Below are 23,342 nucleotides of genomic sequence, written 5' to 3'. Positions count from 1 at the left end.
TTCCTAAAACTTCCCAAACTCCAAAACAGTCTCTACACTCTGAATATGTGTGAGTTGTGTTTGGGTAAAAATCTTCTCTCAAGGTATAACAATGGGAAAGGGAAAAGAGAAGAGGCTACAAGGATTTCTCTACTGAGGATGAGTAACTCTCTTTAATAAGGGTGGGTGTGTTGTAGAAACCTATCTAGGGTTTTCTCTCTAAATAGCCTCCTTTACTTTTGTGGGTAATGAGCATATACATATTATGGGTGAAGTGTAAGAAAGTCACACTTACCTCCTGACAGAGAGTTTCATGAATATCTCACAAGATGGCCTGTCTCACGAAGTACTTGTGAAATACAACCTGACACTTGACTCTTCAGCTTCTAGCATGTGCTTCTCACGTGGCCTTTTCGTCTTGCGAGTTAGTCGCAAAACTGCATTGATCTTCATTGCATGCTTAATTCTTCACCAGCTTAATACTAAACCCAATATAATAAAATCCTACAAATACAAGGAACAAAATTAATGCAATTACAAAACTTTTTGTGTCATGGAATAAAGCCAAAATAAAACATAGTTGTAAATCATAACTTTACAATACGAGTTTGTTGAGTGTTTACCTTGTTAGACACTTCGATGTGCCTGCTCACAATAGACCCAAAAATTTATCTTTGATTTTTGATTTATTTATAATTTTGAAAGATAAGTATATAGATCGAATAAACACTACGGTGATTAAAAGCCTGTTTGGTTGTGTTGTGTTTTTGTTGTTTAAACAACACAACACATATTTCCACAACACTTTTTCACCTACACGTATTTGCACAACACTTAAACAACGTTACTAGAACAACATTACCAAACGAGTCCTAAATGTTCAACTTAAGTAACTCAATACTTCATACGAGGAAATGAAATTTGTTCGGATCCTTCAAACACAATTTGAGGAGCAAATAAAGTAATTTATAACTCTTTTTATATTTGGTGGGAAAAAAAAGTATTATAAAGTGATATGTAAATCAATAGACATATAAGAAAATTGATCATCAATTTTTTTTTTTTTTTTTGAGGAGTTTACCATCAAACTTAATTGTAGGGACACATTTTGAAGCCCAAACCCAAAATGTAAAGGGATATTGGCTCAATGAGCCCAATACAATAAATTTGTAGAGAGTGGATTAGAGAACTAGACCCTAATGAGTTGGACAACGGATAGAATGAGTTTGAAAGGTAATCAAACAAAAGAAAGAAAGATTGATCCAAAAAATTGTATTAGAACTCATCTCCTCAGACCGTGCCGAGAGCGAATTTTTCGGACCACCTTTCCTAACCTTTCCACTTGCATGTTACTTATGGTACTTTGAATTTAACACTCTTACTATTGTTTATTCGTCTTCGGACCAATCAACGTCCTCGGCCAAAACCCAAGGCCCAATATACATCTTGGGCCCTTATCCCTACAATAGCCCTTTAAAACTCCATTTTTTCCCTCTTATTCGAGGAGAAAAAGTGGGGTTTTGATTTTTTAGAATTAAAATCATTCATTTCTTTGGTTCACACACGCAGGATAACCGTTTTGCGCATCCCATAACTACTACTGACGCTTCGGAGCTTGCGTTGCGTCATTAATTGCTCCAGGCAGCGCTTTGTTCCCCGCATCCAACGGTGAGACGAAGATCCTACGATTGATATTTCTCCTTAAATTTTGGGCAGGATAACTCCCACTCAACTCCTTCATCTATATAAGGCATCTAGGGAAATCATTTATCCCCATTTCACAAGTCTTCAAACTCTCCAGAGATCCGTAGCTCTCAAACTCTCAAAGCTTCCCAAACTTCTAAGGTCTCCAAGTCCTTTTTCTCAAAAAACTCAAACCCTTAAGAGGTACCAGAAGCAACTACCGTAATTATTCTTGTAAGTTTCTAAATCCTTAAGCTTTTTTCTCCTCGGCCAATCTCCTCAGCCTTTTAGTCTCTGTTATCTTTCCTTAAAGACCTCATCCCTTTCCCTTTAGCTCAACCGAATGGGTAGGATCAAGAACCTAGTAGACTCCCCTGAAAAAATAGAGGCCTTTAAGGCTAGATATTATATACCACAGGAAGTTACTCTGCGGTACTGTGCTCCAGACCAACATTAACACATAGAGAAGAGGGGGAAGTCATCATTCCCATGATAGCTTTTATAGAAGGAGGAATGACGCTCCCTATGGGTAGAATAACCCAAGACTACCTCATTAACCATAGGTTGTGTCCTCATCAGTGTGCACCCAACCATTTTAGGGTTTTAGGCAGCGTCGATGCACTAAACAAGTATCTGGGTTTGGGGCTCACCTAGCATGATGTGGTCCATATGTACGAGTGCCACTCACTCGCTGACGAGGGGTTTTACCTCAAGTCCAGATTGCCTATTGTTAGGCTCGTCTCATGCCTCCCCAAATCTAATATGGGTATGAAAGACGACTACCTGATAGCTTCGAGAGCGTGGCATGATGGCCTTCAGTGCCCCATCCGAGAGAGAAAGCCAGGTGGGATACCTTAGAGTTAGGTTCCTTAGCAAGAGATTTAGATCTTTTAACCTTAACTATGTTATTATTTCTCTCTTGTTTTGCTCTCTTTGATGATGGATTTTAACTTTCTAACCATGTTTCGCTCCTCGGCTATTCTTGCAGACAAGAGGCATATAGCACCCAAGCTCAGTCTGACCAACATTGCAGCTCTCAATTATTTGCTGAGGTCCGAGATCTTTGTAAGTGAGGATAGGCAGTTGCGAGCCGTCCACTTGATCTTGGACTTCGAGCCCATCTCGAAGATATATCAAGAAATAGGCCACGCCATAAGAGCAGGCGACTCGCAGCTGTCTCGGATTGACGTGTCAATCCCAAATTTCCTAGACTGAGAAGACCTTCCACTGGTTGTACTGCCACTTCAACAGGCTTTGCCTGAGGCAGCAGCAGTACTAAGGGAGGAGATTGCCTCTTCACACTTATCACTCGAGGAGGAGATAGACAAATTTCACTTTGAAGAGGAGGAGACTCAAAGGGCTCAAGTAGTTCACATCTCGGACGCCAAGGATGAGCCTGATAGGCACTCAGGTGTCCATGCCTTGATTTTGGTGATTACCTGTCCACATAGTACCCTAGAGGAAGAGGAAGACGAGATGGCATTGAATTGGGGGAATAAGGGTCTAAGAGGCCTCATGGCCGCACGGAAAAAGGGGTTAACTTCGAAAGAAGCCCCCAAGTCCCAAGTTCCTCCCACTCTTCCCCCTCTTCTCTCTTCACCTCTTACTAACCTCGGACTGCATGCCATTCCAAATCTAAAGAGGAAAAGACTAGTGTAGGAGCTTGAGCAAAGGGAGGTGGCCCCTCAGAAGGGTACCAAACAACATAAAGTGGCCAAAGACCCTAGGGACAAGAGGTCCACATCTGTGGATAGTTGGAAGGAGCAAACTTTGGCCGAGGTGCACCTACAGCAACATACCTGGTCTCCTCGGTTGGAGGTAGATGGGGCTGCCATCCCTTGAAACGCCTCTGTTAGGGAGTACCAAAGAGGTCATTCTACATACATAGCTGAGGCCTTAGAGCAGCTACTTCTTTTACCCAAGGATATGGACGCTGTGAGGAAGCTGAAGCAGCAAGACCTCTTCATGTCCTTAAAAAGGGACCTTGCCATGGTAAGTTCACAACCACATACTTTTTATTTATTAAGTACTAGTAAGGTTTTTTTATTTTATTTTATTTTTTACATGGGGTTGCTATATTGTTTTTATGCAGATCACCCAGGAGGTCTTTGTGGCCAAGGAATGGGTTAAGGAGGCCCGAAACAATGTTAAGAACGAGGTCCACCTCCGCCTCGAGACTAAAGAAGCCTTGGGGACCGCGAAGGAGGAAAACAAGGAGTTGCTCTCCATGCTAACTGCCGAGGAGAAGGAAAGAAGGAGCGTTGAGGCAGGACTGAAGAATGCCCAAACTCAAGCTGAGGACCAGCACAAGTTGCTTTATCAGACCGAGATAAAGCTGGCCACTTCAAGGCAACTTGTGTTGGAGTTGAAGACAGATCTTCAGAAGGCCAAGGAGGCGGCTCAGTTGGCCAAGGAGGCAACGGAGGCTGAAAAGTAGGCGTCCTATCTCCTCGGCGTAGAAGAGACTTAGGTTAGGCTGGCTATGGAGCTAGCCGAGGTATGCAGGGATTACTGCAACGTAACATGGGATGAGGCCCTTACCGTTGTAGGAGTCCTTGCAAACTCGGTGTGGAGGTAGCCTAGGAGAATATACTATCTCCCAGATATTCGTGAAATTCCAGGTGCCATCCCTTCTCCTTCTACCTTTGCTCTAGAGACTTCAGAGCAACCCCTGACTGCCCAGGCTGCTCTCCCCCTCCTTGAGGCTTCGAATGGACCAGGCCAAGCTGGTGATCAAGGTCAAGGGGTTGATGGGGCCAAAGACAAAGGTAAGGGCATGGGACCAAGCCCCCTCAGAAGCCAAAGACACTACCAAAGGCCAAGAAAGCTGCAACTGAGGCAAAGGAAGCAAAGGCCAAGACTAAAGAAGTTGATCCTAAGGCCAAGGACACTCTTATCTCCCAGTCGAGCCAAAAAGAAGACCCTTCTCCTCTAAAGGCCAAGGCTTAGGACTTAGGATTTTCTTGTAGTTTCTTTTGTTGTTGTTGTTGTTGTTTTTTTTTTTTTTTTTTTTAGTGGTATTCTATCACTGTATATAATGTACTCCCTCTGTTTAATGAAAATGCTTTTCTTTTTATCTCTTGCACCTTTACTTTATATGCTTTGAAGCTTATTACTATTGCAAATAGCATTGAATTGCTGCTACTCCATCTTCAATGAAAACTAACAATAACACACTCCTAACAATCTAAGTAATTTGATCAAGTACCAGTAATAAAGAGGTCTATCACATATTTGTATTGAGAATTGAACCTTCTACAAAGAAGGCTGAATCTAATGAAGATAAATATATACTTTGTAAAAAATAAAAGGGGCAGACAACCTTCATCCTGCTCATTACTTAGATAAATAAATAAGGACTTCAACTTATTTAAAGCCATCAACCCAAGGGGTTGGGTATAACCCTGGATCTGTTTTGACACTTAGTAGAAGACCAATAGATATAGCAGTGTTAATTTTCCCCAAGTATGTGATCTGGGGGATCAGTCTTGACTATGGTTTTGTTTGCCACTAAGAAAGATGTTATAGAGTGTTAATTTCCTCAAAGCATGTGGTCCGAGGAGCTAGACATGTCTAAGGTTCTGTTTAATCACTTAGAAAGATGTCATAGAGTGTTAATTTCCCCAAAGTATGTGGTCCGAAGAGCCAGGCATGTCTAAGGTTCTTTTTAATCACTTAGAAAGATGTCATGAAGTGTTAATTTCCCCAAAACATGTGGTCTAAGGAGCTAGGCATGTCTAAGGTTCTGTTTAATCACTTAGAAAGATATCATAGAATGTTAATTTCCCCAAAGCATGTGATCCGAGGAGCCAGGCATGTCTAAGGTTCTGTTTAATCACTTAGAAAGATGTCATAGAATGTTAATTTCCCCAAAGCATGTGGTTCGAGAAGCCAGACATGTCTAAGGTTTTGTTTAATCACTTAGAAAGATGCCATAGAGTGTTAATTTCCCCAAAGCATGTGGTCTGAGGAGCCAAGCATGTCTAAGGTTCTGTTTAATCACTTAGAAAGATGTTATAGAGTGTTAATATCCTCAAAGTATGTGCTTCAAGGAGTCAAGCATGTCTAAGGTTCTGTTTAATTACTTAGAAAAATGTCATAATGGAAAGTACGGTGTATTTACACAATAATACCACACCTTTGGAATGTAAACAACTTGAAAATGTATTATTATTAATGAAAGTTTCCTTTGTCATATGCTTATTTATTGTGTAAATACACCGTACTTCCTATTAACACCCTCACTATTGTTTATTCGTCCTCGGACCAATCAACGTCCTCGGCTAAAGCTCAAGGCCCAATATATAATCTTGGGCCCTTATCCCTACATTAACAATTTAATATTGTTACTAATTATTGTCTCACTCTGATATTCTGTTGTTAAATAACAATTATTAGTAATATACGTTATATGTTGAAACTATCTCTTAAAAAACCATTATCACCAAAAAGATTTTTCACTTAAATAATAATATGTACATATCAAAATGCTATTTATCCAAAATATGAAAATATATTATATATGCACATATTTAATTTTCATTGACTTAAGGGGTTGAATCTCACCAAACAATGTGCAAAATCAAAACTTGTATATCTCGATCCTTTTCATTTTCTCCCTTAAAAGCCACCATATTTCCCACCGAACACGAGCTGCTCAGTGCCCACCTGGAAATACTCCCAAAATCACAATAAATCACCATCTTCAGTTACAAATACCAACTTTAACTTATTCGGTAGCAATACAAATCTTCTTTCACCGCTTTTATTTATTCGGTGGAGAATACGTGTTTTATATGTTTAATTATAGAAAACTTATTCTCAAAAAAAAAAAAAAAATGATAGAAAACTTGTATTATACCGTTATATTATAAGTAGGCGTTTTTTATTTTTTTATTTATTTTATTTTATTATTATTATTTTTTAATAATAAAAACCCTCCTCTTTACTGTGTTAAAAAATTCTAATAGTTAAATACAATTTAATGAAAATGTTATCCGTTTGTAAGATTTTCAAAAAAAGTATTTTTCACTAAAATATCACATGATGTTAAGATAAGGGATCTTTTGGTGCCCAGTCCCAGAAAAGAGTTTGTGTGCAATTTAACGCATTGTCCAGATTGGAAGATAATTTGAAACAATTTAAATAATTGAGGATAATAATTATGAATATTTTTTTTTATATATATCTAATTTAATTTAAAATGTCATTCAGACTGTTGGGAAAATAATGTAATTTATTTTTGATCTTTTACCTAATCTTTTGAATTTTCGATTATATTTTCAACCTACTGTTTGGTTGGCCATTGATGATGCCGAAAAAATGACCAGTGAGCCACACGGTTCTCGCACACTTGAAATAACACCTGCACAACAAAAAGAGAAGACCTCGCAGAGAGCACTGATGTGGTGCCGGCCAAATACCCTCCGAAGGTTAAGTTAGAACTTCTCACAACTCTAAAGTGCTAGAGCGGGGTCAATTATGCATACCTTGGTTTGTGAGGGTATTGGGGCTTTTTATAGTAGTAAAGGGTTGACCTCTCTTCCTTGGTGTAGAATTCTTTTCCTTATAGGAATCCTCATGAGCATATTTTTCGGAATCCTTTCCTTATAGGAGTCTTTTTGATTAACACCAAGCGTGGGGTGCAAGATATTTCTTTATATATGCAAACGTGGAGACCAAGCAAGGCCATGTTAGGGTCGTCAACTTCGCCTACTCCCTCGTTGGGGTCGTCAGCTTCACCTACTCCCTTGTTAGGGTCGTCAGCTTCGGCTATTACTTCGTTAGGGTCGTCAGCTTCGCCTACTCCCTCGTCGAGGTCATCAGCTTCGCCTACTCCCTTGTCGGGGTCGTCAGCTTCGTCTACTACCTCGTTAGGGTCGTCAGCTTCGTCTACTACCTCGTTTGGGTCATTAGCTTCACCTACTACCTCGTTCGGGTCGTCAGCTTCGCCTACTCCCTCGTCGGGGTTGTCAGCTTTGCCTACTCCCTCGTCAGGGTCGTTAGCTTAGCTTATTCCCTTGAGCTTAGTAGTGTCATCTTTCCATTTATGACACGTTAACCCCGTCTTCCCAAAGCTGTAGATGTCCTAAAGTTGTTTGACTGCCATTTATGACAAGTGAGGCCGACGAGTCTATTTTGAATGTCGCTTCATGATACTATATTCATGAGTATTCACATTCACAATTTTACCCTTATCAGCTGCCCCCCAGTCCATGATCTTGTCAGCTTAAACTGACAGGTTTATGGAGTTTAAGTCCTTTTCATTTGAACAATTCCAACTCGTCTCTTCAGTAAACTTGTTCATCTCGTTATCTTTTATGTTAAAACCGTCGTTTTGTAATATTAGTCATATCCTCTGGTGGACGAACTCGTCAGCTTTATGGGCTTGTCCGCTTTGGGGACTTGGCGCAATCATCCATTTCATGGGTATTACTAATTGACTCGTCCAATATGTAGACTTAATGATAAACTCGTCCACTTTGTGGACTTAATAATTTTTCATTCTCTTAGGATGAGGTCGTCCACTTTGGACTTACCAATGTTGTCCACTTTGTGGATTTAATAGGGTCGTCCACCTTGTGGACTTAATAAGGTCGTTTAGCTTGTGGACTTAATAACACATGGCTGTCCACTTTGTGTCCATTTTATGGACTTCATAATTTTTTTCATCCTCCTGGGATGAAATCGTCTATCTTATGGACTTGATAACATTTCATCCTCTTGAGATGAGGTCGTCCACTTGATGGATTACATATTAGGGTCGTCTACTTTGTAGACTTGGATTCCTCCAGTTTGTGAACTTATTGAGGTGACTAAGTGTTGGTACCTCGTCACCTTATGAGTCGTCCACTTGGGGTCGTGGACTAATTGAGGTGACTAAATTTAGGTGCCTCGTCACCTTTTTGGTCGTCTACTTGTAGGTGACTTAGTATGGTGATCATCCACCCATAGTCAACTTTGGTCATGCATCTACCCGTAGATGACTTAACGTAGTGACCGTTCACCTATAGGCGACTTTGGCCACATGTCTACTTGTAAGTGACTTAGCGTAGTGACCGTTCACCAGGCGACTTTGGCCATGTGTCTACCCATAGGCGACTTTGGCTATGTGTCTACCCGTAGGTAACTTTGCATAGTGACCGTCCACTCGTAGGCAACTTCGGCCATGTCTGAATAAATTCCTCTTATTATAATAAACACATTTGTAGAAAAAGTAGTTCTTAAAAAGAAAACAAAGACCTGCCCTTTGGGCTTTAAAAGAGTTATTTTAGCAAAAACTAAAGTAAATAGAAAAATTGAGGAGTATAGCTAAAATTCACTAAGGTAAACTAGAAATAAAGGGGTACTGCTCTTCATGCCATCCTTTTTACTGGTAGTACTTCTGTAAGTGCTTGGTGTTCCACGGGTGGTGTGGCTTCTGTTCATCCAGCGTCTCCAATTCTTGCCATCTTCCACCCTCTGTCCTGTTGCGTATCCCCCTGCCTTTCTCTCTTCTCTTGAGTCAGAAGTGCATCTTCAACATTCATGTACTTGGTTGCCCTGTAAAGCACGTCCGACATAGTCTTTGGGTCGTTCTTGTATAGTGAAAATAAGAACTTACCTTTCCGCAGCCTATTCGCTATAAGTATCTTGTCGTCTGCTTCATTGATTGAAAGGGCCTTTTTGTTAAAGCATGCTATGTAAGACCTTAGCGTCTCATCTTCCTGCTGCTTGATGCTTGTCAAGCATGCTGTAGACTTCTTATACCTCTGTCCCCCAATGAAGTGCGAAGCAAATTAAGCGCTTAGCTCCTTGAAGGTGCTGATGGAGTTGGGCATCAACTGGCTGAACCAAATTCTTACCGCACCCTTCAGCGTTGTAGGGAAAGCCCTACACATGATCGCATCTGCTACTCCTTGAAGGTGCATCAAGGTCTTAAAGGTCTCTAAGTGATCTAGAGGATCCTTGACCCCGTCATAACTATCTATCTGTGGCATGCAGAACTTACTCGGCAGGGGTAAGGAGTTGACAGAGGCGGTGAATGGCGAGTCAGTTCGGTTAACAAGATCGTCAAGGTCGCTGGACACTCGTTCCTTATGAGCGTTCATCATAACTTCTATCTGTTCCTTCATTGCCTGCATCTCCGCAATAATAGGTGGTGGAGCCGTATCCACGAGGGAGGGGAGGCTCACGTTTTGTCGCTCCGATTTGCTTGGGGTGTTACTGGCCTGTGGTCCCTCTTGATTCCTTCTTTCAACGCTGGTTCCTTCTTGATCTGCTCCTTGGTTATCTAGTGTTGTGTTTTTCTGGCGTAGCTGCTCTTCCAGGTCGTGATTTTGTTTGGTGAGGCGTTCCACGGTAGCGACGAGAGTTTTAATCTGTCTCTCGAGGGCGGTCGTGGGTGGTTCTTCTTCTTGAACGTCGTTAGTGGTTGCCATTGAGTGAGTGAGCACCATGCAACTCTTTTTTCCGGGAAGTGATAATATGGCTTACAATTCACAAAACACTTCCCACAGACGGCGTCAACTGATGATGCCGAAAAAATCACCAGTGAGCCATATGGTTCTCGCACACTCGAAACAACACCTGCACAATAAAAAGAGAAGACCTCTTAGAGAGCACCGGTGTAGTGCCGGCCAAATACCCTTCGAAGGTTAAGTTATAACTTCTCACAACTCTAGAGTGCTAGAGCAGGGTCAATTATGTGTACCTTGGTTTGTAACTTCCATCTGTTCCTTCATTGCCTGCATCTCCGCAATAATAGGTGGTGGAGCCGTATCCACGAGGGAGGGGAGGCTCACGTTTTGTTGCTCCGATTTGCTTGGGGCGTTACTGGCCTGTGGTCCCTCTTGATTCCTTCTTTCAACGCTAGTTCCTTCTTGATCTGCTCCTTGGTTATCTAGTGTTGTGTTTTTCTGGCGTAGCTGATTTTCCAGGTCGTGATTTTGTTTGGTGAGGCGTTCCACGGTAGCGACGAGAGTTTTAATCTGTCTCTCGAGGGCGGTCGTGGGTGGTTCTTCTTCTTGAACGTCGTTAGTGGTTGCCATTGAGTGAGTGAGCACCATGCAACTCTTTTTTCCGGGAAGTGATAATATGGCTTACAATTCACAAAACACTTCCCACAGACGGCGTCAACTGATGATGCCGAAAAAATCACCAGTGAGCCATATGGTTCTCGCACACTCGAAACAACACCTGCACAATAAAAAGAGAAGACCTCTTAGAGAGCACCGGTGTAGTGCCGGCCAAATACCCTTCGAAGGTTAAGTTATAACTTCTCACAACTCTAGAGTGCTAGAGCAGGGTCAATTATGTGTACCTTGGTTTATGAGGGTATTGGGGCTTTTTATAGTAGTAAAGGGTTGACCTCTTTTCTTTGGTGTAGAGTTCTTTTCTTTATAGGAATCCTCATGAGCGTATTTTTCAGAATCCTTTCCTTATAGGAGTCGTTTTGATTAACACCAAGCATGGGGTGCAAGATATTTCTTTATATATGCAAACGTGGAGACCAAGCAAGGCCATGTCAGGGTCGTCAGTTTCGCCTACTCCCTTGTCGGGGTCGTTAGCTTCACCTACCACCTCGTCAGGATCGTCAGCTTGCCTACTACCTCATTAGGATCGTCAGCTTCGCCTACTACCTCGTTAGGGTCGTCAGCTTCGCCTACTCCTTTGTCGGGGTTGTCAGCTTCGCCTACTCCCTCGTCGGGGATGTTAGCTTCGCCTACTCCCTCGTCGGGGTCGTCAGCTTCGCCTACTACCTCGTCGGGGTCGTCAGCTTCGCCTACTCTCTCGTCGGGGTCGTCAGTTTCACCTACTACCTCGTCAGCTTCGACTACTCCCTCGTCGGGGTTGCTCCCTCGTCAGGGTCATTAGCTTAGCCTATTCCCTTGAGCTTAGTAGTGTCAACTTTCCATTTATGACAAGTTAACCCCGTCTTCCTAAAGCTGTAGACGTCCTAAAGCTATTTGACTGCCATTTATGACAAGTGAGGCCGACGAGTTTATTTTGAACGTCGCTTCATGATTATATTCATGAGTATTCACATTCACAATTTTACCCTTATCAACCATAAACCAGTCTTCGAATCCCCAAAGAATGCAAACTCTCCTGAGTCTTGATTAGCTATACCTCAACAACACAATTGGATGATTAATGGGTTCCATTTGGATGTAGGTCAGAAACTAATGTAATAGAAAAGTGAAAACACTACTAAAAGCAGGGGGGGTAAAAAAACAACTCCTTTTTGGAACAAGATAAAAGACAACAGTTGATTATTAATATTTTTTTAAAGAAAAGTTCAAAGAGACAAAAAGGCAACAGTCAACACTCACTCAGTCAGCAATCCTACAGTGATAAATTATAGGTAAAAATGTAAAATTGACTTTTTAACTTTCACATTTTTTATTTTATTTCAGTCCTTTAATTTTCAGTTTTGTTAATTCAGTCCTCTAACTTTCAATTTTTGCCAATGCAGAGCTCCGTTATAAATCATTTAGTCACTGTTGTTAGGCCCGCATTTTTTTTAAAAAAATTCAGAATTAAAAGAAAAAAAGAAAAATCTGGAAAAAAAAAGGAAAAAAGAAAAAAAGAAATCGTCTTCTTCAATTCAGCTACCGTCTCTGGAACTCCTATGTTGACCTCTCCAACCTCAATCCCAAACTCCGCTCTTCTTCTTCTTCTTTGAGAAAGCCACTGATCTTCTCTCTAATTCCAACGCCGTCGCCGCCGCCATCTCTGCCGATGATGCAGTGAAACTTCTCCTCAATGTCAATCTCGCTATATCTCGTACCGCCTGGGAACTCTTAGGCCAAAACCTCGCCGTCGCTTTGCTTAGCCGGTCTAAGACCTTGCTTCTTTGCTCCGATCACTATGCTTAGCTCACTAACCAGTACTTAGCCCGCTAACCAATACTTAGCCTTCGGAAAATCTCTTCTATTAAAGAAGAATGAGACTGAATCTCTCTCCGAAGTTCTCAAGTTGATGAAGGAAGTGTTGGATCTGTGCGAGAAAGTTAGAGACAGAAATCTGAGAGAATTGAGATGGAAGGGGATGGAAATCTCAAATTGGGTCTTCTTTGTTTTGTTTTGATTCAGGGGAAGGGGAACGACGACCCTTAATATTGTTGTTGTTGTTGTTGTTGTTTTTTTTTTTTTTTTTTTTTTTTTTTTTTTTTTTTTTTTTTTTTTTTTTTTTTTCGGATTTTTCTTATTTTCTTTTAATTCCGAATTAAAAAAAAAAATGCAAAACGGTGTCGTTTTAGTGGGTCTAACGGTAGCTACTAACTGAGTTGTAACGGAACCCTGCATTGACAAAAATTGAAAGTTAAAGGACTGAAATGAAAAAATGTGAAAATTAGAGGGTCAATTTTGCATTTTTACCTAAATTATATGACCAAAGCAATGACGTCGTCTGTATTTTGGAAATCCAAAATTCTAACAAATAATTATTAGTTACTGTTGGGATGTAGTATATCTTCCTTTACCTTTTTTTTTTTTTTAGTTGTCATGATTTTTTGGTGAAGTTTGACAGTTTGTGGTGTGTTTTTGTATTAAATTTTTTTTTTCTCACTTCCTTTTATGTGTGTATTTGTTTCTTAAAAAAAAAAAAAAAAAGGTTAAAACCTAATCAATCAAAGTATTTTATATCATATAGGAGGTTATTTTGCTTTAGTTACAGGAACCAAATATTTTAATATTAGTTAATATTGATATACTTTTTGGATATATATATATATTATATATTAGTGGCAGAGCTAGAAATTTGTGCTTGGGGAGCCAAATAAATAAAATATATAACTCATTTCAATATTTTTTTTATAAGCAATTTTCAATAGTAAAGTACTTTATAACTTAATAGTTTTTAATTTGTCAATAGACCTAGATTTAGTATTAAAATTAAGATAAAAATTTACTAATTGGTTAAAGATTGCTAAAATCTTCCATTATTTTATTTATTTATATGATATATTATATACTTTTATCAAACTATTAGTTTATTATATTATATGTTATATTATAAAATATCTATCAATTAAAAAAATAAAAATATAAGAAGCAGAATCACGTACATATTACCTGGGGAGTAGAGAAAAAATTAGTTACTTTAACAAAATTAGAAGAGAGAGAAAGAGATATTCGGTTACTTTGTTAATTAACATTGCTAAGTGTGAGGTTTTTAACCATACACGTGGACAATAGATTTTCTTGAAATTGAAAAAACTTGGTTGCATATGGATAGCTTACTTTTTGCCAACTTATTTCACTATTTAATTTATTTTTGTTACTATTTATGGCCCCACTGTACTTTTTGATACTATTTATAGGTCCTACTATAATATTTTAGCTAACTCAAGGTGAGTTGCTTAACAATTCAGTTGTAGATTTGCTGTGGTGTTGTGTTTTGTGGTGGTGTAATTTTTGCAAAGCACTGCTATCATAGTCAAAGTAAGCTAGAGGAATTATTATTATTATTTCTTTTTAATGAAGTAGAAGCAAATGTTATAATTTTTTTCCTGAGATAATTATAGAGAGAGGGAGAAAAAGATTAGTTATCAAGTGAACATGAATCACTATTTATACCCAAAGGGTTATTACCCTTCAATAGGTACCAATAAAGAGTTACAACGTTTTAAAAAACATCCATTAGATGCAAAACCTTTTCAAAAGTACATAACATTTACTAAAAAATTCAATAGAAAACTCTTATCGCAATCTCGATCGATCAAACTAGGCATCAAGCTAACAATCGAAAGATCTCAATTGGTCGAGCTAGTAGTTGAATTGACAACAACTTTTAGAACCAATTCCTTCAACACTTCGATCGGTCAAAATTTCCTAAACTTGAATTCACTTTATTATTTTATACAAATGATATACTCTCCAAACTTATAAATCATTTTTACACCCTATCATTGTATATACTTATATATAGAACAAAATTTTACGGAATTATTCTTTTTCTCTTATTTATTGGCAAGGTAATATTGTAGCACATACCTTAGCTAGGAGAGCAAAACTTTCTTCCCCTTCATTTGTTTGGATGAAGGATGTTCCTTTCAACTATCTTTCTCTTGTTATGGTTGATTTTCCTACTAATTACATAATGTCATTGATGGATTTATTCTAATAAAAAAAATATTTATGTTGATATTTAAAAAAAAAAAAAAAGATGTGTTTTGGTTTTTTTTTGGATGTGGTTGTGGTTTAATTTGAGTCACAGACTCTTTTTTTATTTTTATTTTAGAAATGTCAGTCACTATTCTTCTCTTCTTTATTGAGGATGTATTTTATTCTTTGTCATCACAGTCTATTGACATTTATAAAAAAACAAATTAGCCCATTATAAATTACATTTTTTTAGAAAAAATTATAAATTTATTATATGTGTATTGATTTGTGTATTCTAAAATTTCCTAATAGATATGTGTATCGACTTTATTTATAGTATCTTAAAAAAAAAAAAAAAAAAAAAAGAAGAGGAAGGAAAAAAGCTTATGTAACCCAACAAACAAAGGTGGGTTAATTTTAGTTTTTTATCCCTCAATTTTCCATCTCTAACCAAACACATAGGGTGGAAAATAAAATATTATTTATTCTCCCAGTTTTCCATTTTCTAACTATTTTCTATCCCCCACTTTTTTGTTCTTTCAAACAAACAAAACCTTAATGAGATACATGTTGTGTCAATACTATGTGAACTCTCTTCAACAAGTTTCACATAGGTAAAAAATTGTTGTACGTAAGCTAATCCACGCAGTCTTACACACACACCCCAAAACAACAGAATTCATGACTTGGAGTCACGATTTCAAAATTTTGCGCGCACACCCATTTGAAATCGTGTGAATTTGTAGTGTATGTGAAAAAAGATGTGGATTAGAGTCTACGTAATGAACATTACTCTTCACAATAATATTCTCATACATCATCTCTACAACAACACACAACACAACTCTTCGGAAGAAAATATTTAGTAACAAACTAGCCTTTGAGCATGTGCTCATGGGTAAACTTTTACAAAAGAAGAAGAAGAAGAAGAAGAAGCTAGTTTAGAGTTGAGGATCCTTGTATCCCATTTTCTATTGGAGTTATTAAAAAAAAAAAAAAAAAAAAAAGAAGAAAAGAAGAAGAAGAAGAAAAAGAGTCTATGGTCTAGTGGTTAAATAATAGAGTAAAAGAAAAGGTGAGAATGTGGATGAAAAATTTGCAATGGTTTAAAATCATGAGACACAATACTTAAAATTGTTGTGGGAATATCCACTACAAAAAATTGTTGTGTGAATGTCCCTTACCAAAAATAAAAAATAAAAATCCAAATACACCCTCCATTTTGATTATAAAAAAGGCAAAATATATTCTATGCAATATATATCTTCCCATTGTAATTGTGATTTATTTTTAGTTTGTTTTTTTTTTTTCACATTATTTTTCCTAAATAGGAAAAATTTATGAAATTTCACAGCATAGTCCTCACACGAAAAATAAACAAAAACAAAACAGAACTTCTTCTTCTTCTCTTTTTTTTTTTTTTTTTTTGAGAAGACAAAGATGAAGCCACCATAAAGCATTTCCAAATCCATTCATATGGATATGACTTTAAGCATTTGACATTATATGAACTTACATTAAGAGGATGGGGCATATTAAAGAGAAAGAGAGAAAGGATAATAGATTTCATTGAAAGCAGTAAGCCTGTAACCACATATTTCATATTTACGCAATTTTCTAAACTTCCCTTGCCCTTCTTTTATCCCCTGATCCCCTTCCTAATCTCATATTCCTCCTAAAATGGTGATAGAAACAAATACCAATGCCTTGGTGCAAATCAAACTAACTTATGAATTTCGGGCAAATAGTTTTTCCTACTATCATCATCTAGGGCAGACCTCCCAGCTCCTAAGACAGAGAAAGAAAAAAAAAAAATTAGAGAATTCATAGAAATCAAGGCATTACCTAAAAATGTCAATTAGATTTCATGGAAAAGTAAAATGTAAAATAATAAGTTCAAAGAATGCTTAAAAAAAAAAAAAATCGTGAAAAGTAAGTCTTCAAACATGAAATTTCTAAAGCATCAATGTGTAGAAAAAAAAGTTTATGGTTCCTTAGCATCCAAAGAAAAAAAATTTCTTTAATTGAACAATGACCAGAAGAGAGAGTGTTTATTTACACAATTGGTATCTAATGAAAATTGTAACGCTCACAAATGCCTCTCCCTTGGGCTTGTTCATATGGATTTACTAACATCATTGAAAATCCATTCTAAATCAAACTGTATATGAACAACAACCAGTTTTCATTTTCATGTATTGCATCATCCTATGAAGCAAGGGATCCCAATTAAACAAGAATTACCAATCAAATAAACATATAGTTTATGTATTTGAAGTGTTACCTATTAATTATTATAAGCTCTGGGACTGAGAATTGCACTTACTGTGTATAATAAAAACGGCTGCAGAATTCCCCAAGGAAAGTGGCAACACTGTGTATGTTCCTAAAATAAATGTTGTCATCAATGTTTAGATAGACCAATATGCCAAAGCATGGGCATATTTTGTAATTTTCCAATTAAAGAAAAAGTGTAAGGCTTATTTAACTATAGGGTGAAGAACAAATAAGATGCTAAACTTGTACGAAATTTTTATCATTTGTCATTGTCAGTGTCAAAATTTTTGGGAACCTACTTTAACAAATTGTAAACACTTCAATTTTCTTTTTCAAAAACAAAGTAAGGGGAAAAAAAAAACCAAAAATGTATTGTTAGCAATATTCATTTAAATGCTACTTTGCCTGCCTGCCATGGCTACTGCAGTCACGTTGTAGTGATCAAGTTTTGGGGTTGGTTTGTGGTTGTTGCCTTGTTGGGAAGGAGATGGAATGGAAGAAGAAAAGTAAGGAGGCAGTTTTGGTGTGGAGTGTGTGCATAGGAAACAGATAAACTGTATGTGGGTTAGTGGGAGGTTTTATATTTTTGGGATTTGTATATGTGTTTGTCCATGCCGGTTTTTGTTTTGTTTTGTTTTTTGATTTTTGTTTTGTTTTTTTGTTTTTTGTTTTAAGAATTATAAAAAGAAGAAGAAGTGGACGAATGGGGATTTTTTATTTAAAATTTGTTATAGTTAAACCTATTTAATTGGTGTGATAATTCATAATCTATTTTTCTATTTAAAAAAAATAATAAATCTATAGTTGTTTCGAAAAAATAAGTTAGTAGAAAAGTACTCTTATTTTGTAGGTAATATTTTAACTTAAATTAAATATAGGTTAATAAATAGTAATTTTTTATATACAAATCTTATTTATTAAATTTTGGTAAAAATAACATCGTATCATTTTATGCCAAGTGCTTTTTCAAAAGTAGCTTTTCTTCCGGAAGACTCCTGTAGAATCCATTGCCTATCAACATTAGGAGGCGTACCTATCACGCTTAATTTGAATATATCTTATTGATTAATAATTAAGTTGGACCATCGCCTAGGCACTAGAAGTCTCGGTACTCTTCCAAGAGTTCCAAGCGCCTTTGCATTTGATTCTCAAAATAAAAGGTGTCTTCGCATTCTCCAGATTTTCACTTGTCTTTACCATTTGCTTCAATACCTAGAGTTCTGTGACAATGGCGGACGAGGTGGTTCTGTTGGATTTCTGGCCAAGCATGTTTGGGATGAGGGTCAGGATTGCTCTGGCTGAGAAAGGTATCGAGTATGAGTACAAGGAAGAGGACTTGGGGAACAAGAGTCCTCTGCTTTTACAGATGAACCCCATTCACAAGAAGATCCCAGTTCTCATCCACAATGGGAAACCGGTATGTGAGTCCCTCATCATTGTTCAGTACATAGATGAGGTCTGGAAGGACAGGTCTCCATTGCTGCCCACTGATCCTTACCAGAGAGCTCATGCCAGGTTCTGGGCTGATTATGTTGATAAGAAGGTACGTTTTCTGCAATTTCTATTCATTCTCTTTCCTTTTGTATGTTCTGTTTTTGTTTTTGTATTTATTTTTAAAAGATTATTAAGTTGGATTCGTCAGATTTCTCTGAAAAAAAGAAAAAAACTATTATGTGTTTAATGTTTAGATTCTATTAGAGTTTAGTATTTTGCAGGTCTTGTCAAGGTGATGATGTTTGTAAGATTCAATTAGACATGATGACTCTAGTACTTAATTTGACCAAACATGATTAAAGTTTGTGAGTTCTAGCAAACCATAGAAACTGTTGTGATTATTAAAAAAAAGAAAAAGAAAGTGAATTTCCACGGATTTAATATATTTGAGTAAGATTAATGTCCTGAAATCTAGAGCATCTTATAAGGGCCTTCCACCTTTGCTTAGGTTTCAAGTACAGTAAACTTGATTTGAAATTCACTACTGTCAATGTCATTGTTCATGCATGTTATATAATATGTGGGAAGTGGACCAAGTGGTAGTAAAATGTCTGGAATATGTAGGTTTATGAAGTTTCAAGGAAGATATGGACCAGCAAAGGAGAAGAAAAAGAGGCAGGCAAGAAGGAATTCTTTGAAATCTTCAAGACATTGGAGGGAGAGCTTGGGGACAAGCCTTACTTTGGGGCTGAAACATTTGGGTTTGTGGACCTTTCTCTTATCCCCTTCTACAGTTGGTTCTATGCAATTGAGACCTTTGGAGAATTCAACATGGAGGCAGAGTGTCCCAAGATTGTTGCATGGGCTAAGAGGTACTTGCAAAAAGAGACTGTGGCCAAGACTCTTCCTGACCAAAAGAAGGTTTATGAGTTTGTTGGACAAATGAGGAAAAGGTTTGGCTTGGAGTAGAGCAATGGTTTAAGCCCAAATCTTGGAAGTACTAGCATTTCTTAATGGTTTTGGATGGTTGTCTAATCTTGTTGGTTACATTTTGTGATGTTTTAAGTTTGAGGTTTTTTTTTTTTTTTTTTTTTTTTGCCCAAAAAAAAAAAAAGATGGTTGTGTTTCATTTGGGTCCGTTGAACTTGTAAGACACATCGGTGTGTGAGCTTAGATTTGAATCTAAAGGGCATATATGGTATTGTAATAATAAAGATAATTTGTTGTGTCTGCTATGTTTTAGATGAAATTGTATCCTTATGCCTTTTGTGTGTGTAGACTACTGGAGATTTTACTCGAATAAAATATATTTGTGATATGAAATGATTTTTTTCATCTAATTATTTCAAATTCATATCTATATCTATATAATAACTAATAGTCGAAATGTTTGACTTTTTGTTGACTACTCCTTATTGTGCCACATGGCTGTATAAATTACCGACATGTTTACATTTTTAAAAACCCGAAACATTGTGCCTTTTCATCTTGTGGTTTTTGCGAAACATTTAAATTTTCCTAGATGAGATACATCTTTTGGTAAAGAGATATATTTCTTCCCAAAAGACATGAAGAAGTTTATAAATATTGATACTTTGCATTCATTTGTTACACAATTTACATTATCTCTCTATCAAATTTGGTGATCCCCACCTAACGGAATTGCCATTCACATTGTAGGATCCAATAATGGTATTCGAGCAGGTTCTTGATGCAATTTTTTTAATAAGATTGTATTAATCATGGTTTCATTGTGGAAAATCCATGTGACTATTGAGGATTAAGTTATCTTATGGAAGAGAGAGAAAATAGTACGATGATGGCTTGTTATAAGAATTTCATGGTGATATAATTCTATCATGTGGTGGTGACATTCAAAAGCCATGTTACACCGGTCTAGATCAAGGCAATAACCATATATTCCAATTTGCTAAGCAGAGGTGAACCATCACGTCAATGGCTGCATCGATTGACAAAGGAGAAGATGGCAACTAAAGCATAATAAGTTTCCCAACAATGAGGAAGAAGAAAGATGAAACAATGTGTTATTTTGTTCTAAACTGCTAAGATGTGAATGGGATGTCATTTAGCCTAAAGTTAAATCATACCTTTGATTTGATCGATACAAATATTGTCAATCATAAGTGAAGCCATATTGTTCTTTCTTTGTGCTATGGTGCCGTGGACGGAACAAGGAAGTTAGCGGTTGGCATGAGCATGACTTGAGATGAACCAAGTATTATTATAACTACATGCATTATTTCAGATGTGTAAAGCATGGATATTGCCACCAAAGTTTTCTTTTAAATCAAACTTTATCATTTGTATCATGAGTGCCAATCTTGAAATTCCTTCACCATTTTAGGGTTAATACTTCTTAATAGTAATAGAAAATAGAAGTAACATAAACTTCAGAAAAGAGTCTACCAATCCAAATGCTTCGCAAACGTCTCAAGACAACTACATCAAAAACTTATTACTAAATCTTAATTCTTTACTTTATATGCTTTTACTTTATTGAGATTTTTTTTTTTTGGGTTCATGTGATTTTTTTTTTCTTAATTAAAGGTGTGATTTTCGATTGATTAAAATTGTCATTCAATCTCACATATAATCTATGTATGATCTATCCATATTTTAATTAATTGTTTGTTTAGATTCAACATAAAAGATAATGGAATAAGATGTTATAATTTTAATATTGTTCCATATATTGAATTATCTATATTATTATTACCACAACTGTTAGGACATATGCGATTCACTTGTTAGGAATATAAGTCACTATTTTATTTAATTGGCTTAGCCTTTGATAAAATGCACTTTACTTATATTTGGGTAGATCTAGGATGTGTTTAATATTTCAAGTTTGACAAAACGCACTTTACTTGTATTTGGGTAGATTTAGGATGTGTTTAATATTTCAAGAAATTGTGTTTTAAGATCAAGTGTTGAAGACATGTAAGTCTGTCCAAGATTCAAGTTAAAGAAGTGTTGTTCATTAAAACTCGACAGCTAGCTATCCATCGAGCTTAAAAAGCTGTTCCACCCTCGTGGCTCGATAGTTGCTCGATAGCACCTCGACAGACAGCTATTTGTCGAGTTTTATGAAAAACAGAATTCCAGTTCTGTTTTGACTCTAATCTGTGATTATGTGTTTAGGCCTTCTTTTCTTCTAACCCTAAACATATAAAGGGCCGTTAAAGTGTACACAAGTTGAATAAGTGTTGAGCAAAGTTTGTTCAAGCAATTTGTAATCGGAGACAAAATTTTGCTATAGTTCATCATTCTTGTGAAGAAGTTGTTGTGTGTATGTACCGTAGGGTTTTGTGACCAAGCATCTTTTTGATCTTCATCGTTGGGATGAATTGAAGAACTTTGCAGCCAACAATCTTCTCTAGTTGGTAATTGAAGTCGCGTACTGGGATCTACGCATTGGTTAGTCACGTACTTAAGAGTCGTGCATTGAAAAGGGAAATTGTCACTACAGAACAAGTCCAATTGGGTATAGGGTAAAGGTTCAACTGTAGGTTGGTATAAGGTATTGAGATTCCTTTACTTGTAATCGCTTGTTGTGATAATAGTGGAATTTCGAGAGTGGTGACCTGAAAATCACCCGGTGGGGTTTTTGCCGTTAGGTTTTCCCCATTCGTAAACAAATCACCGTGTTATTTATTTTCCGTTGCATATTTAGTTATTTGGTGATTTTTTTATGCTACCACGCGTTTGCATGTTAATTAACTTAATTAATTCACTTGGCTAAATTAATTGGTTAATTTATCACAATGGGTCAATTCGTTTTTGGCCTATCAACAACCAAGCAAAATTGAGAAAGTCATATTACTACTCAAATTTGAAACTTGGTGTTCTCTTCATATCATGGTCTTTGTTTATATCTCTACAATTTATATTTTCAAAGGCTATTGATGGGAAAATTAAGACTTGGTTGTACAATATGTATGTGTTCAAATGGGTTATTAGTTCTAAGTGTGTGTATATATAACTTTTGGGAATTTTACTTTACTAATTCAATAATTGTGAATTACTTTGTAGATTTCAGTAACTATGCACTTGCAATGAGTTATTGACAATAGAAGCACATATGTCAACATATGTCTAACTTTAACAGTTTATAAAAATCTCTCTTGGCAACCCAATAATAATCTATGTTAGATAACATTTCTAAACTATGGAAAGCATAGAAATTAAATATTTCTTCCCATTGTATTTTATTTTATTATGACCATTCATTTTTTTAAAAATGCTATCTTGCAAAATGTCTATAAAATGCATATTATTAAGTCAATTTCTTATTTCTAAATTTCAATAGATCTTATAATCAATAGCTTTCCCGCGCATCGCATGGGTTGACGACTAGTATTAATAAAATTTAAATCTATTAATAAAATTTTTTAAATAGAAAACTGCTATTTGATAATCTATTTAATTTATTTAATCTAAAAATTAAAATCCAAATAATTTTTTTTTATAAATATTTCTATCCAAAAGAAATAATGAAATATAATTATAAATTATGTAGCATCATTAGTAATACATTCGTGTATATTACGAATTAATTTGAATGAAAATTCTGAAAATAAAAGAACGACTATATATGTTAAGTTATTTATTTTATTATATTTCAATTTAGTAGGATGCTTATTTTATTTTAATATAATTTTATAGGATATTATACAAAAAAAAAACTAATTAATTTCTAATAACTCCTTTTTGATATTGGTCATATTACTATTTTTTTTTTTTTAAGAAAAATGTAAGAGAATTTTATTGAACCGAATCTAATTGGAATACACTACCAAAATCACTAGGTAGAGATTTTACCCTTACATCCACATCTACATATAAAACTGCTCTCCTAAC

The 23,342-nt window shown here is 36.4% G+C and overlaps 1 protein-coding gene across 1 annotated transcript; it reads left to right on the top strand.

The window, feature by feature from the left end:
* The first annotated feature begins 18,108 nt into the window (after nucleotides 1-18,108).
* On the top strand, nucleotides 18,109-19,710 carry LOC115987750 (probable glutathione S-transferase). Its single transcript, XM_031111349.1, has 2 exons — nucleotides 18,109-18,570; nucleotides 19,086-19,710. The coding sequence occupies exons 1-2, from the start codon at nucleotides 18,256-18,258 to the stop codon at nucleotides 19,428-19,430; spliced, it is 660 nt and encodes a 219-aa protein (XP_030967209.1). The 5' UTR covers nucleotides 18,109-18,255; the 3' UTR covers nucleotides 19,431-19,710.
* Nucleotides 19,711-23,342: the final 3,632 nt, after the last annotated feature.

The sequence above is a fragment of the Quercus lobata genome, chromosome 4 (genome assembly GCF_001633185.2).
Source record: "Quercus lobata isolate SW786 chromosome 4, ValleyOak3.0 Primary Assembly, whole genome shotgun sequence".
Classification (NCBI taxonomy): Eukaryota; Viridiplantae; Streptophyta; class Magnoliopsida; order Fagales; family Fagaceae; genus Quercus; species Quercus lobata.
The sequence above is the reverse complement of the archived record's forward strand: the minus strand, read 5'-3'. Positions and strand labels throughout refer to the sequence as shown.

What these genes read in the sequence shown, in the direction of transcription:
- LOC115987750 (XM_031111349.1), top strand. Translation starts at nt 18,256, where the DNA reads ATGGCGGACGAGGTGGTTCTGTTGGATTTCTGGCCAAGCATGTTTGGG. An exon ending in CTGATTATGTTGATAAGAAG is followed by an intron (nt 18,571 to 19,085) that starts GTACGTTTTCTG and finishes TGGAATATGTAG; the next exon opens with GTTTATGAAGTTTCAAGGAA.